The 14943-nt window shown below is 37.9% G+C and overlaps 1 protein-coding gene across 5 annotated transcripts in view; it reads right to left on the reverse strand.

Annotated features, from left to right (window-relative positions):
• Positions 1–14943, reverse strand: part of LOC121374936 (focal adhesion kinase 1-like) — a 119280-nt gene that overhangs the window by 69340 nt on the left and 34997 nt on the right. For all 5 annotated transcript variants that reach the window (XM_041502081.1, XM_041502077.1, XM_041502080.1 and 2 more), the window contains exon 2: positions 4933–5139. In XM_041502081.1, the coding sequence (XP_041358015.1) occupies positions 4933–5013 (81 nt within the window). In that variant the 5' untranslated portion in view covers positions 5014–5139. The remainder of the gene's footprint in view (positions 1–4932; positions 5140–14943) is intronic.

Consider the following 14943-nt stretch of genomic DNA (forward strand, 5'->3'; position numbering starts at 1 on the left):
CAGCCATGTGGCTGGAACAGTTCATTTACTGTCATCGGTCATGTGGCTGGAACAGTTCATTTACTGTCATCAGCCATGTGGCTGGAACAGTTCATTTACTGTCATCGGTCATGTGGCTGGAACAGTTCATTTATTGCCATCAGTCATGTGGCTGGAACAGTTTATTTACTATCATCAGTCATGTGGCTGGAACAGTAATTTACTATCAATACTGACAGATGTTCTCCACCAAAAGCACACAACAGAGGCAATCAATCTCTAATGCAGCACTTTACAGTTGCAATCTCCAGGATATTTGTGTTTATTTAATCATTTAGAATAGATCACCTCCTTTATTTAATTATCTCACCATGGCACATCATTCTTCAAAATATCCTTTAGCCTAGTCGTTAATCTACATGTCATATAACATTTTATTATTCAACATATTCTGATTCAGTTTTTTTAACACTCTGGAGTGGAATATTTTTCATGGTTTAAACTTTTATATTACAATCATAAACATACTGCATATTTAAAGGGACATTCCTGAGTTTGCTGCAACTTTTAAGATGTTATCGACTAATAAACTATTTCTACGATTATATTTACATATCAAATATATTTTTCTGTATAAAATATTAGTGGCTGTATATTAAACGTGTTTCTGATCATTCTAATTTTTAAGATGTTATCGATTAATAGAGACTTGTTTATGATTATTCTAATATTTGTACTAGGTAAAATTTAATTTTATTTCCTAAAAATGTTGTTTTTTTCGTACGTACAAAATTATTTGAAGACAGATCCAGTTTGGGCTTCTTACAAATATTAAGTCGACCAGAAAAACATTAAATATACAGACACTTATATTCTAAACAAGAAAATATATTTAATATGTAAGTTTAATCGTAGAAATATTTGTTAGTTGGAAACATCTTACAATGCAGCAAACTCAGGAATGTCCCTTTAATATAATATAATATAATACATAATATATAATATTGACAGTAAACATACATATTATTGATCAGTTTTATCTGTAAATATTTGATTCTACATTTAGAAAACAAAAGTTGTTTTTGTTTTTAAATTTTGTAAAAAATAATTTGGATGCTCTAATTTGGGAACATGATATTTAAATACCATCATGAAATCATTGCAATTTAAAGTGCTCACCATCTTAGATAAAGACATTTCATTAACTAATGCAATAACTGCACCCACCTGTACCAAAATCGCTTAGGTATTTGAACTTTATTGTGGTAAACTGTGATTTTCCCTCTACATACTGGTCAATGTTAGCTAAAACAAATGGTTTCTTTTGAATGATGTGAGATGGTATCGCTATCTCTAACTGACAGGTGGGTAAAACATATCCCCAACAGAAACGACTTGTTGAAAGGTGGCAGGAACGCTGTCAGTCTGGTGCCATTGATTGCTAAGTGATACCTGCCAGGTGAGGCATAGTCTTGTCCATACTACAATATTAAACTGTTTATTGTTTATCAGGTATGATAACCCAGCTTCATGCTTTAGACATTGATTCAAGAATTATAGAATTTGTACTGAACTAGTATTGTACATTTCAAATGACTTCTATAATAGTGATGACCTTTCCCAACAGACCTAGTTAAAGTTAACTCTACTGTTATGATTTTGGCATACAGGTATTGTAAGATCATGTTTTTGTTAGAGACTAAGTACAACATGGTATCAATACATAGCAAATGCATAAAAAACAAGAATTTTTTTAAGCAAGAGTTATTGTGAAAATGATGGTGGTAGTACCCAGACTTTCTGTTAGAAAATAATTTGAGGGTATGCAATGAAAACAAAACAGGCCACAAGTGCCCCTATTAGGGGTTATAGGTTTGAAATGTTATGATATTGGACACTGCATTTCATGGACTTTGACAAATATTAAAGAGCAGTTCCCTCCCTTAATATAATCAATCTAAAGCTTTTTAAAAAATATATATATATTTCCAGTAATTTGCAACATTTTAGAGTATGTAATTTTACCCTCCAAACCCTCTGGCAGAAACCCTGGGTAGGAAATAAATTCTGCTCATCATAACATCACTAATAAAAACTTTATATATGTTATTCTATGCTTTGAACTGCAGTACAGCAGATACATTATATGTGCATGTATCTTCAGGCAAAACAACTACAAACATGGGAAACATACATAAACCGATTCCAAACTGCAGCCATGGCATGTTGCCTGTTAACTCCCATGTCTACCTGTACTGTTATCAATTACAATGCAGGCCCTGCTAGTGCTCCGTTCAATCAACAGCGCATGCTTAATAATGCACTACACATATATGAAAAAACCCAACTTGCTTGGCCATATGGCTTGTATCCTATTATATTTTGTTTGATAGCTACTTGCTAAAAGGGTCAAAGGGGGTCAAAGTGTTTAGCCGGCAAAACATCAAGTGCAGGCCATGTAGAAATAACACAAAATGCTATTGGTTTAAAGTGCCTACAACATCTGGCTTTTATTTGAAAGTTTTTGAAAATCTAAAGAAGAATGACAGCCACTTTTGAGGTTAATTGTTAGGTTAAACACCTTCACTTTAATACCCTATATATTATACTACTATATTATACTATTTATATAATATATAGGAGGCTGTTTAAACATAAAAGAGCTTTAAAAAATGAATCAAAAGTAGAATTTTTATACAAATATTTTGAATATTTTTGGACTCAAACTTAAGAATTTGTTACGTATGGCATGTTTCAAATGTTTTTGCCATAATACGCCAATTTTGAGACTGCCTAAAGCAATCTTAAACCAATAACTTTTGTAACAAATATATATTTTGTTTAATTATCCCTTTAACCAACAGCAATAATCTGTATCCCAAAACTGTAAAGTCCCTTAGTTACAGCAGTTCATATCACAATTACAGCAATTCATATCGTAACTACAGCAATTCATATCACAACTACAGTAATTCATATCGTAACTACAGCAATTCATATCGCAACTACAGCAATTCATATCACAACTACAGCAATTGCTGTTATTATGTTAATGTCATTGTCAAGTTCAAGTTCTGATATCGAATACCTGTATGATATTTATAAGTACATGTACATGTATAGGCAAAAATGGATGTTTTGGGGTGACTTTTTTAAACATATAATAAAACAGATAATGGCTTGGACAGAAAACAGTTTGTTTTGTTTAACACCACCACTGGAGCACATTAACGTATTAAGCATCGACTACTGGATGTCAAACATTTGGTAATTTTGAAATATTGTCTTAGAGAGAGGAAATCTGCGACATTTTTCCATTAGTAGCAAGGGGTCTTTTATATGCATCATCCCACAGACAGGATAGCACATACAATGGCCTTTGATATACCAGTCATGGTGTATTGGCTGGAACAAGAAATAGCTCAATGGGTCCACCAACCGGGATCAATCCCAGACCGACCGCACATTAAGTGCACGCTTTACCACTGGGCTGACTTGGACATAGTGTAAATGTATACATGCATCTATATGCTCAAGTGGACTGCTGAATATATCAATTCAAGTGTTTTCACATCCTATAACACCATTGTTTTAAGTTAATTTTAGATCAAATGTTACAAGTGTTTTAATATCTATCTGTGTATGAAACACTGTGCAAAATAGTCACAAAGTTATGAGGAAATCTCCAATGATGTATAATATCAATATGACAGGAAACACATGCATTCTGCATGATCATCATGTAAATATTTTAATTAAGCCATTCTGTAAACAAGATGGATGACAAGTGCACTTGGAACTAACACACTGATCTTGACCTTTATAGATGTACAGGACACATTACTTAATCACATCACTTAAAGGCACAGAGCCTTGTTTCAGCCTGCAAAAATTAACACTAAGTTTAGTTAAACTACAAACATGCAACACATTTGGATACGGTTACAACACAGAGAAGCTAAAATATGTAATGTTTTAACACGGAAATACTATCCAAAAATAGACCAGTGCTTGTCTCGATAACCATTACTTCTCAGATGAACGTGCATTTTTAGAATTATGAAAAATGCATTTTGGGGTATTACAAAAACCTAGATGACCAGAACCACTTCAGGTGTTCGAAAAATTAATATTCTAAATAACAAAATCAGGAGTGCAGAAAGTACTCAGCCGCTCGCCAAATACGAGTAAAAATTCTGATGGACGAGTTAAAAAATGCAACTACCAGTCTGACGGGCGATCTGTCTTTTTATGACTGACTGTCATTTTTATTTGTTGTTTTGTGTGTGTGTGTGTGGGGGGGGGGGGGGGGGGTGTTTCCCATAAGTACTTCTAATTTAAATTATCAAAGACAGCTTTAATAGTAAAAAATATGTTGTAGAGTTTTAGAACTAAGTTCTGTTACTTTAATCCACTGAGATACAGTTATTATTTGGGGGCAATGCCTGGTTCCAGTTGAAAGGTTAATACATAACTTTCCCCAATCTCCAACCCTCAGTTGCTGGCATCTTTTGTTGTCTGTGATTGAAAGCATACCAAGTTATGAGTTGCTATGCATGATTCATGCATTTTTTAAGACTCACAAGCACATTTCACACTGAATTAACCCTGAATGAAGCAGCTCTAGACTATTTATGTTTTGTTTCGTCATGCAACATGTATTATACAGACCTTCACAACACATAAGATTTTTATATGGTTACTTATACTATCACTAACAGTGTATTAGTTGTTAAGACAAGTTAGCACATATAGTGGGATTCAAATGGGGTGAAAAAGCAAACTACTTCCCTTTTCCATTTGGCATTATAATCCCTTTCGCATCAAGAAATCATTAAAATGTTTGACAAGGCTCGTACTAAAGCAATGCTGCCATCAACCAGTAATCCATATCTGACACAGTATTGAGGGTTTGGTTTTAAACAGAAGATAGAAATAATATCCCAGTCTCACCTTGACATCAGTGGCGTCGCCGTATTTCACCATATTGAACCCCCCGTTTGGGAGATGGACTTTCAGAATTGACCTGTCCATTAGAAATTTCTTGACCCTCGGGTCAAGATCAGAGCTAGGATCAAGGTCAGGGTCGAGCACAATCTCTGTACATGTGCCGCATTCACCTTCATGTATAAATCGCCATAGGCGGCTCCATCGTGCAATCTGAAAGAATTAAAAGCTAAATGATAGAAAGATGCAGACTTAAATTACAATGTCAATATATTAACCTGCTTGTACAGGCATTGATTTGGGGTTGTGTTTTTTTATGATTTCGTCAGAATCATAAACATAATTTAATGGAGATATTTTGGGCTTCCAACCCAAAATCTGGAATTTGCAGAAGTATAAAATCCTACCGGTACTAAATTTGCAATCTGCTGTATATATTTATCTGAAACATACCAAAAATATGAAACTCATATAGCATCTTAGAACGTAGATTTAAATGCATTCCATCATCCAAAAATACACCATAGCATACACCTACATGTATAGATCTGACTATACTATACTATATTACACATATTTGACACTATACTTTATTATATACCCATTAAATCTTACTATATAAATACAGCTCTGAATACAAGAATTGAATACAACTTTCCGTATTCAACTCAACTGCCGGAACTATACCGTATTCAACGCTACTATTTATAGCACATGGTTACCAGGAATGCCCTTCGCGATATGTAAACAAAGTTTGTGCCTGGTTTGTTTAAAATGTTATTTTGTGGAAAACTTTAACTGAAAACAGACGAAAACGGTGACAAATATTTACGATTTAATGAGCGCGATACCAAAACTTGAGACGGGAACACTACTAACCAACGAGCTTTTAATCCACGATAGTTAAGGTCGACGACAGTCACTTTTTGGACCCTTGTTTTGGCTTCGTTACATCGTACACAATTCTTATTCTTTTTCAATAAATAAAACATCTCCAACCGTAATTTTGTGATATGATATATTTGACAAAAGGTACATTTTATTTCTTTCATCTTTCAAAACTTCAAATTAATATTTTGTCCAGAATTATGAAAAATAAAAAAAAGTACTGACCTGTAAACAGCGTTGTCTGCTTGTTATAGGCATTTGACAGGGGTCAAGGTTAGTAGACTAGTTTCTATTTTAATGTGGCGCAGCATTGTAATAATACAGCTAATTTTGAATTTAAATGGCGTCAGTATTCCAATGACGTCACTTTGCATCTCCTTACAATAACCATAAACTGGGTACATGACGTTTCCTTTTTGAAAAAATTCCAATGTAAAATTGCTATTGAATTTATTTTTTCTTAACATTACTAATGCACCTGGATGTCTTTGAACAAAATCTTGTGATTAAAAAATTGCACCTTTTACGAAATATGGATTTCTAGTGAAATTACGGTAAGATATGCTATATTTATTGTGTACGAAGCCAAAACAAGGGTGCAAAAAGTGACTGTCGTCGACTTTAGCAACAATGCCGTCTCCTCACATAGAAAACTTGAATGAACTGTCAACCGGATTATTCAGTGGAGCGATGATTTATGGAGGCACATTTAATATAAACTTAAACTTTTCAGCAACAAATAATTCCATGAAGATCAATAAAAGAAAACACACCGATGACGACTCAGACACTGAGTGAACAATTCTTGACATTTTTCTTCGTTGATAAAACTGGCACGCTGAAGGTTTTCTGACGTATTACGAGCAAATTAAATATTATATTGTTCGTGAATTTTAGCTATTACATTGTCTTTAAAAGGCATTTCAAACAATATCATTAAAATTATAGGTAACTTTTCACTCGTTCTTTCTTATTTCTGTTTAATGTTTAAATAGAACTATATTCCTATGTCACTAAGTATGTGTAATAATTGGTGGTTCTTCGGTCCGCGTAGTAACACAGCTGACCTAGTTGTGTAAATTTAGAAATCCCCGTCATTAGCTAGCAGTGTTACAATTTCTAAATTATTATTTGGAAAAAAAATTCCAATTTAGGGTATGTAATAAATACAAAACTACATATATGTGGTTTTGTCTATATACTACATGTATCTGACACTATACAATACAACGTCCTATTTATAGCATCTGAAACAAAAGGAAAAGTAAGATACAGAATATTTATAAATGTGGATTAACCTTGTAAATATGCTGCCCAATAAACCTATCTGGCTCTATATAATGTCCCAATTACCTGGGGAAAAAACCTGTATGCAGATAAAGACGTACATGTTAAACTGTAACAGTTATCTAACTAGGCAAATCTAAATAAACTGTTTTACGTGCTTTACTACAGGCAACTGTATTTGCTGCCAATATAAATAACACACACAAATACACTCTTCTGTTCAATGCATTTGTGTATGTTAATATACTACTCAAAAGAATTTAAGGGTCAAAAATTTATAACCAAATAAGTTTCAGAGTGTATTAGATTGATGATGTAAACTACACCAAAAATTAAATTTATTGTTCCATATTTACAAAAAACCACAAATAAATGTCACTGTATACAAGAAAGTCACATGACATGCTGTCAAAGTTGAAGGTTGTCAAACATGGATTTTACACATTAGAACATTCGTTTAATAGTGTGTGAATCCACCCCTGGCGCGAATACACTCGACACATCGTTGCCTCATGCTGTTGATCAGACGTCTGAAGAACTCTTGGGGAATGGCCTGCCACTCTGCCATAAGAAGTTGACCCAGATCATCAAGGTTGGCCGGAGAGGCATGGTTATCCCGAACTCTCCTGCCTAATTCGTCCCAGGCGTTCTCTATTGGGGCCAAGTCAGGCGAATATGCTGGCCAATCCATCCTGGCGATACCTTGTTGTCTGAGAAAGTCCGTTACCACCCTGGCGCGGTGGGGTCTGGCATTGTCATCCTGCAGAACTGCCCCGCCGCCAATCTGCTGAAGGCCTGGGAGAACCAACGGCCGGATAATCTCATTCAGATAGCAGATTCCATTCAGATTGCCATCCACCACATAGAGGGGGGTCCTGTGGTGGATAGAGATGCCGCCCCACACCATGACGCTGCCACCACCCGGTGACATTGTCTAACGTTAACGTCAGCGAAGCGCTCCCCAGGATGTCTTTAGATACGAACCCGACCGCCGTTGAACTGGAGACTAAACCTGGACTCATCAGTGAACATCACTCGACCCCACTGAACACGTTGCCACCGCAGATGAAGTGTGCACCAGTGACGTCTGGCCGTTCTGTGACGTGGTAGGAGTGGTGGTCGAACAGCCTGGCGATGGCAGCGTAGATTATTGGCTCTCAGACGTAGGTTTGATCAGACACTCGAGTTCCAGTCGCAGTCCGCAGATTGTCACGTAATCGGCGTGCAGTGGTTGTGCGTTGACATAGAGCCATATTGGTGATGTAGCGGTCCTCTCTATTTGTAGTGCTTCGGGGTCTTCCCGAACGTGGACGATTTTGAACAGAATTTGTTGCTTGGCACCGTTGACAGTCGGCCAATGACACTGACTGACACCAAGTCTCAGAGCAACATTTTTTTGCGTATTGCCATCCTGAAGCCAAGCAATAGCCCTTCCTCGATCTTCGATAGTCAGTTGACGTCGTGCCATTGTCGAATTTGGAGTGTGCACCGTACACGAACGCAAGCTCCAATTATATGGAAATTCAGCATTGGGAACATGGAATACACGTGCAAAGCGTGCAAATGAAGCGCTTTGTGAAAAAGCAAGTTATGGGCACTTAGCAGACCTTTCGCTTTCGCCCTAATTTACGTGCAAATGTTTTCGCCATTAGAACTAGTCGACAGTGTCAATGACAGTGGATTTTAATTCATTTATGGGTTGCTTAGACCCACTTTCGTCAAAATGGAACAATACCATGCGTGACATTATGGTCTAGCTAATATAATTGACATTCATAAAATAATGTCGAAAATATCGTCTGACCCTTAAATTCTTTTGAGTAGTATACATGTATGTTCATATGTATAATATATAACTTGACAAAAACATTATCTCTGCAACCATGTATCTCTGGGCATTCATTATTCATAAAAAAATTAATGTTGATACAAAACTGTGTATTTGGGAGATACTAATACTTTGAAACAGATTACCTCAGAATTAGTATTTGTAATATAGGGGCATTTCATGGTATTTGGTCAGGGACTGAAAATAAAAAGCATATTTACATGGAAACTTTACATCATATGAAAGTAAACATCATAAGGGTCTTGAATGTGTAAAATTTACATGTACACTAAACTTTGGAGACTTTGTGGATTTTTAATTTAAAAATAAAATCATTACAATGTAGAAAATCTTTAGTAGACATTTACTACTGGCTACATGTAGGTGTGTTTATTGTTAGTAAGACTAGATTACACAATATAGTCTTGTGTACATTACAGGTCTTCTATTCAAATATACTCTTCAAAAGAAGAAACGCAAAACCACATTGTCGTAACATTTGGAGAACTGATTTAATTATTGAATGGTGAGTCCGATAATTACCAAATGTTGCAGGATTGTTCACAATTCACTCTAGTCCATTGTGAGTAAGTGATAGGACACACCACCAAGGTCAAGGTCATCTGGAGTCAATACCGGGTGTGGCCTCCGCGTGTGTTGACAACTGCCTGGCACCGCCTGCCCATTGAAGCAACCAGAGTACGGATGACGTCCCAGGGGATGGTGGCCCACTCGGCCTGCAAGGCTGCTGCCAGCTCGGGCAGGGTCTGGGGCTGTGGTTGTCGCTGTCGGAGGCGTCGGTCCAACTCGTCCCATAGATGCTCAATTGGGTTCAAATCCGGTGATATCGATGGCCAAGGAAGGACATTAATGTTGTTGTTTTGTAGGAAAGCCGTTGTGAGACGTGCTGTGTGAGGCCTGGCATTGTCATGTTGGAACACTGCGTTGACGTTGGCCATAACTGGAACGATGTGTGGCCGGAGGATCTGGTCAATGTAGCCCTGTGCATTCAGGTTGCCCTGCACGTGGACCAGGTCAGTTCTGCCAGTGTGTGAGATGGCTGCCCACACCATGACACTACCCCCGCCGAATCTGTCCACTTCCTGCACGCAGTTTGCCGCATAACGTTCACCACGACGCCTATACACGCGACATCTTCCATCATGACGTCGGAGCAGAAATCGGGACTCGTCACTGAACCACACCTGTCTCCATCGCAGTTGAGGCCATTGTCGATGAATCTGGCACCACTGCAGTCGGAGTCGACGGTGTTGTGGTGTTAAGATGACACCTCGAACTGGACGTCTGGCACGAATTCCTACCTCACGTAGGCGGTTCCGTACGGTCTGGTCGGATATCCTGCGCAAACCTGGTATTGCTGCGGCTGTGGAGGTGGCAGTAGTCAATCGTTCCCGAAGGTGGCGTACCCGGATGTAGCGGTCCTGCCCGGGGGTAGTGACCCGTGGTCGACCGGATCTAGGGAGGTCACGTGTTGATCCATGTTGCTGGTAACGGTCCCACAGTCTGGAGATGGTGCTTGGGGACACATGGAATTCCCTGGCAACGGCCGTTCTGGATTCGCCTGCGTCTAGTCGGCCGATGGCATTGTTTCTCTGCGGTTCACTGAGACGTGGCATGTCCTGGATTGTCAACTGTCGGCCAGATACAGAGGCCAGGCAAGCGAACACCCTGCACTTTTATACTGTCGGTGTTCATGTTGCACGTGCAGACAACGCACGTGCTGTGGTGACATGGTTTGCACGTGGCTGCGTTTTTGCGAATATTCACATTTTGGAACTTTATTGTACAGTAGCTGCGTTTTATCGAATGTAACCGTGGGAATGTGTTTGGGACATGCAATGACCTTATATTCACAAAGCATGAACCGGTAGGAAACATAAAATCGGAGTTATAACCCATTTGTACCCTTTTGCGTTTCTTTTTTTGAAGAGTATATATACTGAATGTGTTTTTTTTTTAAAACTAAAATACAGTTTAATTTTTTTTTACATTACCGGGTACAATATAAAATGACAAAAAGCTCTATTATGTAGGTTTGAACGATAATAATTAGGAACCGAAATTCTACCAGTCCACAGTTTACAGCGAATGAATGAGTGAATATTTAACAAACATTAGCTAAATGGATGTTAAACAATTAGGCATGAAACAAAACACACAAAAAAACTTTCTAACTTCCCTCAAAACAGCCATGCAAAATATGTGTACAGAACAATTTCTCACTCTGTTATCCTTAGAATGCTCAAAAAAATAATACTCAAACATTCCTGGACGACTTTTTTTCTCCTACTTTTTTTTTTCCTTCCGGTATTTTTTTTTTTTCTTTTTTTTTGGTGTATGCATGTGAAGTGGGAAATTTCACACCTGGCAGAAAGACTCTGGTCTTACAAGCCAAAATAAGCACTGTGTGTCTTCCTTAATGGTCTTAACACTCCCTTACTTGTACATACTGGGAAATTGTGAACGGTGTTTCATAAGATTCACAATCCATTACATGGGATTCCTCATTCCGTGAACTGAAGCCAGCTCAAATTACTACGGCCTACAGCTGCATGTGCATGGGAAAGTGGAAAATAAAGAATGACTCAAGAAGAATAGTTTACATGAAAGACGATCTGATCATACACTCAGACAAGAACTCCAGTTAGGAATACAGAGAGATGGTTTTACAGATAATGTAGGTCATGTTCACCTCAATACTTCAGAATATGACAGGCAGCATAAATTATACATATTTAGCATTGACTTCCATTCTGGCAGTATAGTACTAGGTAGTACATGTAGGTACAAAAGGTAAATGATTTTCAAAAGTGTAATTCCAGAAAACGTAGTTGAAAAAATATATATATACATGTGTATGTATATTCAGATGTAAAGTGAAACTCCTCTGAAACAGACATACTAGGGAACAAGTAAAACGTCTGGTTTTAAGTGGTATCTGGTTTACAGAGGTTCCCGGTTTACAGAGGTTCTCTTCTGCACAGCTATTTAAAAAGGGACCATAAAAACCGTCCAGTTTTGAGGGAATATGTATAGGTATAGGTATAGGTACGCAGGACAGGTATAGGTATAGGTATATAGGACAGACACACACATAGACAGACAGACATGCAGAGACAGACACACACACAGTCACACAGAGACATACATGTTAAAATACTGCATGAGAGAGAGAGAGAGAGAGAGAGAGAGAGAGAGAGAGAGAGAGAGAGAGAGAGAGAGAGAGAGAGAGAGAGAGAAACACTGAATATTATACTGTAAGTCCATTCATATAAAATTTGTCTGTTGGTTTTGAAACCAATGTACATATTTTAATGAAAATAAAACCATTCAACAGATAATACAAATGAATAGGGGTTACATGTGCATTCTTGCATGAACAAAATGTCAGTCTAGAGATGTTTTCCTTTACTGCAATAACTTTCGTGTAAACAAATGCACTGATGCCAACAATGCAATATAAAGTCAACATGATCCTTTCAAATACCACATATTTGACCTGTTTATAGTTACATGTTTTGTGGGTGTGTTATCGGTAAATCAGATTTTAATATGACCTATCTTAAATCTCAAGCTGGTATCTGTCAAACTAACAAACTGGATGACATAAAATCTTCAAACAAAAAATATATATAGATGAATAAAATTAATCTAGGAGTGCAATATGGTGGTATTACATAGTGTCACTGGATGGATGGATGGATGGATGGATGGATGAATAAATGGATAAATAGACGAATAAAGGGATAAACAGATGGATGGATGGATGGATGGATGGATGGATGGATGAATGGATGGGTGGAGGAAGGGATAGATGGATGGATGGATGAATAAATGGATGGGTGGATGGATGGATGGATGGAGAATAAATGGATGGATGAATAAATGAATAGATATAAATTAATAATTGGATGGACGGATGAATAAAGGAATAAATGGATGGGTGGATGGATGGGTGGATGGGTGGATGGATGGATGGATGGATGGGTTGATAGACACCCTGACAGACACATGGTTTGACAGATGGATGGGAAAGTATCTGATTGGCTTAATGGATGGATTACAGATGGACAGACAGATGCAGAATGATGGCGGGTTTTTTTTAACTATGTTTAATCACCATCTTGCTCCCATAAAGCAAAGGGGCTGAACAAAAACAAAACCTATATATTTGCTATCAAAGCATCCATGTTACAAAAACTGCCTGGAATGTATCCCCGTGGAAAATGTATACCAAACTGAGTACTGACAGGCCCTGCTCTCATCTTGTTACACACACAGTGATAAACAGACAGGCAACATCAATACAGCACAGAGCGTATCTACACGACCCACCCACTGGTGAGTAGCATTACTGGCACATCCATCAATAGCCTGGCCGCCAGATAAATGCAGCAGACTATCCTTTAATGTAAGACACCCAACCTCTTCTGGCTACACTAGTACAAACTGAACAGCAGTCACTGGAAACACTGATTTCATACCTCTTCTGGCTACACTAGTACAAACTGAACAGCAGTCACTGGAAACACTGATTTCATACCTCTTCTGGCTACACTAGTACAAACTGAACAGCAGTCACTGGAAACACTGATTTCATACCTCTTCTGGCTACACTAGTACAAATTGAACAGCAGTCACTGGAAACACTGATTTCATACCTCTTCTGGCTACACTATTACAAACTGCACTGGAAACACAGATTTCATACCTATTCTGGCTACACTATTACAAATTGAACAGCTGTCACTGGAAACACTGATTTCATCCCTCTTCTGGCTACACTATTACAAACTGAACAGCAGTCAGTGGAAACACTGATTTCATACCTCTTCTGGCTACACTATTACAAACTGAACAGCAAGCACGGGAAACATTGATTTCATACCTCTTCTAGCTACACTATTACAAAGCGAACACCAGTCACCAGAAACAATGATTTCATACCTCTTCTGGCTACACTATTACAAACTGAACAGCAGTCACTGGAAACACGGATTTCATACCTCTTCTGGCTACACTATTACAAACTGAACAGCAGTCACCAGAAACACTGATTTCATACCTCTTCTGGCTACACACTATTACAAACTGAACAGCAGTCAGTGGAAACATTGATTTCATACCTCTTCTGGCTACAATATTATAAACTGAACAGCTGTCACTGGAAACACTGATTTCATACCTCTTCTGGCTACACTATTGCAAGCTGAACAGCAGTCACTGGAAACACAGATTTCATACCTATTCTGGCTACACTATTACAAACTGAACAGCAAGCACCAGAAACACTGATTTCATACCTCTTCTGGCTACATTATTACAAACTGAACAGCAGTCACTGGAAACACTGATTTCATACCTCTTCTGGCTACACACTATTACAAACTGAACAGCAGTCAGTGGAAACATTGATTTCATACCTCTTCTGGCTACAATATTATAAACTGAACAGCTGTCACTGGAAACACTGATTTCATACCTCTTCTGGCTACACTATTGCAAACTGAACAGCAAGCACTCGAAACAATGATTTCATACCTCTTCTGGCTACACTATTACAAACTGAACAGCAAGCACTGGAAACACTGATTTCATACCTCTTCTGGATACACTATTGCAAACTGAACAGCAAGCACTCGAAACAATGATTTCATACCTCTTCTGGCTACACTATTACAAACTGAACAGCAAGCACTCGAAACAATGATTTCATACCTCTTCTGGCTACACTAGTACAAACTGAACAGCAAGCACTCGAAACAATGATTTCATACCTCTTCTGGCTACACTAGTACAAACTGAACAGCAAGCACTCGAAACAATGATTTCATACCTCTTCTGGCTACACTAGTACAAACTGAACAGCAGTCACTGGAAACACTGATTTCATACCTCTTCTGGCTACACTATTACAAACTGAACAGCAAGCACTCAAAACAATGATTTCATACCTCTTCTGGCTACACTAGTACAAACTGAACAGCAAGCAC

This window comes from Gigantopelta aegis, chromosome 6 (genome assembly GCF_016097555.1).
Source record: "Gigantopelta aegis isolate Gae_Host chromosome 6, Gae_host_genome, whole genome shotgun sequence".
NCBI classification, from domain to species: Eukaryota; Metazoa; Mollusca; class Gastropoda; order Neomphalida; family Peltospiridae; genus Gigantopelta; species Gigantopelta aegis.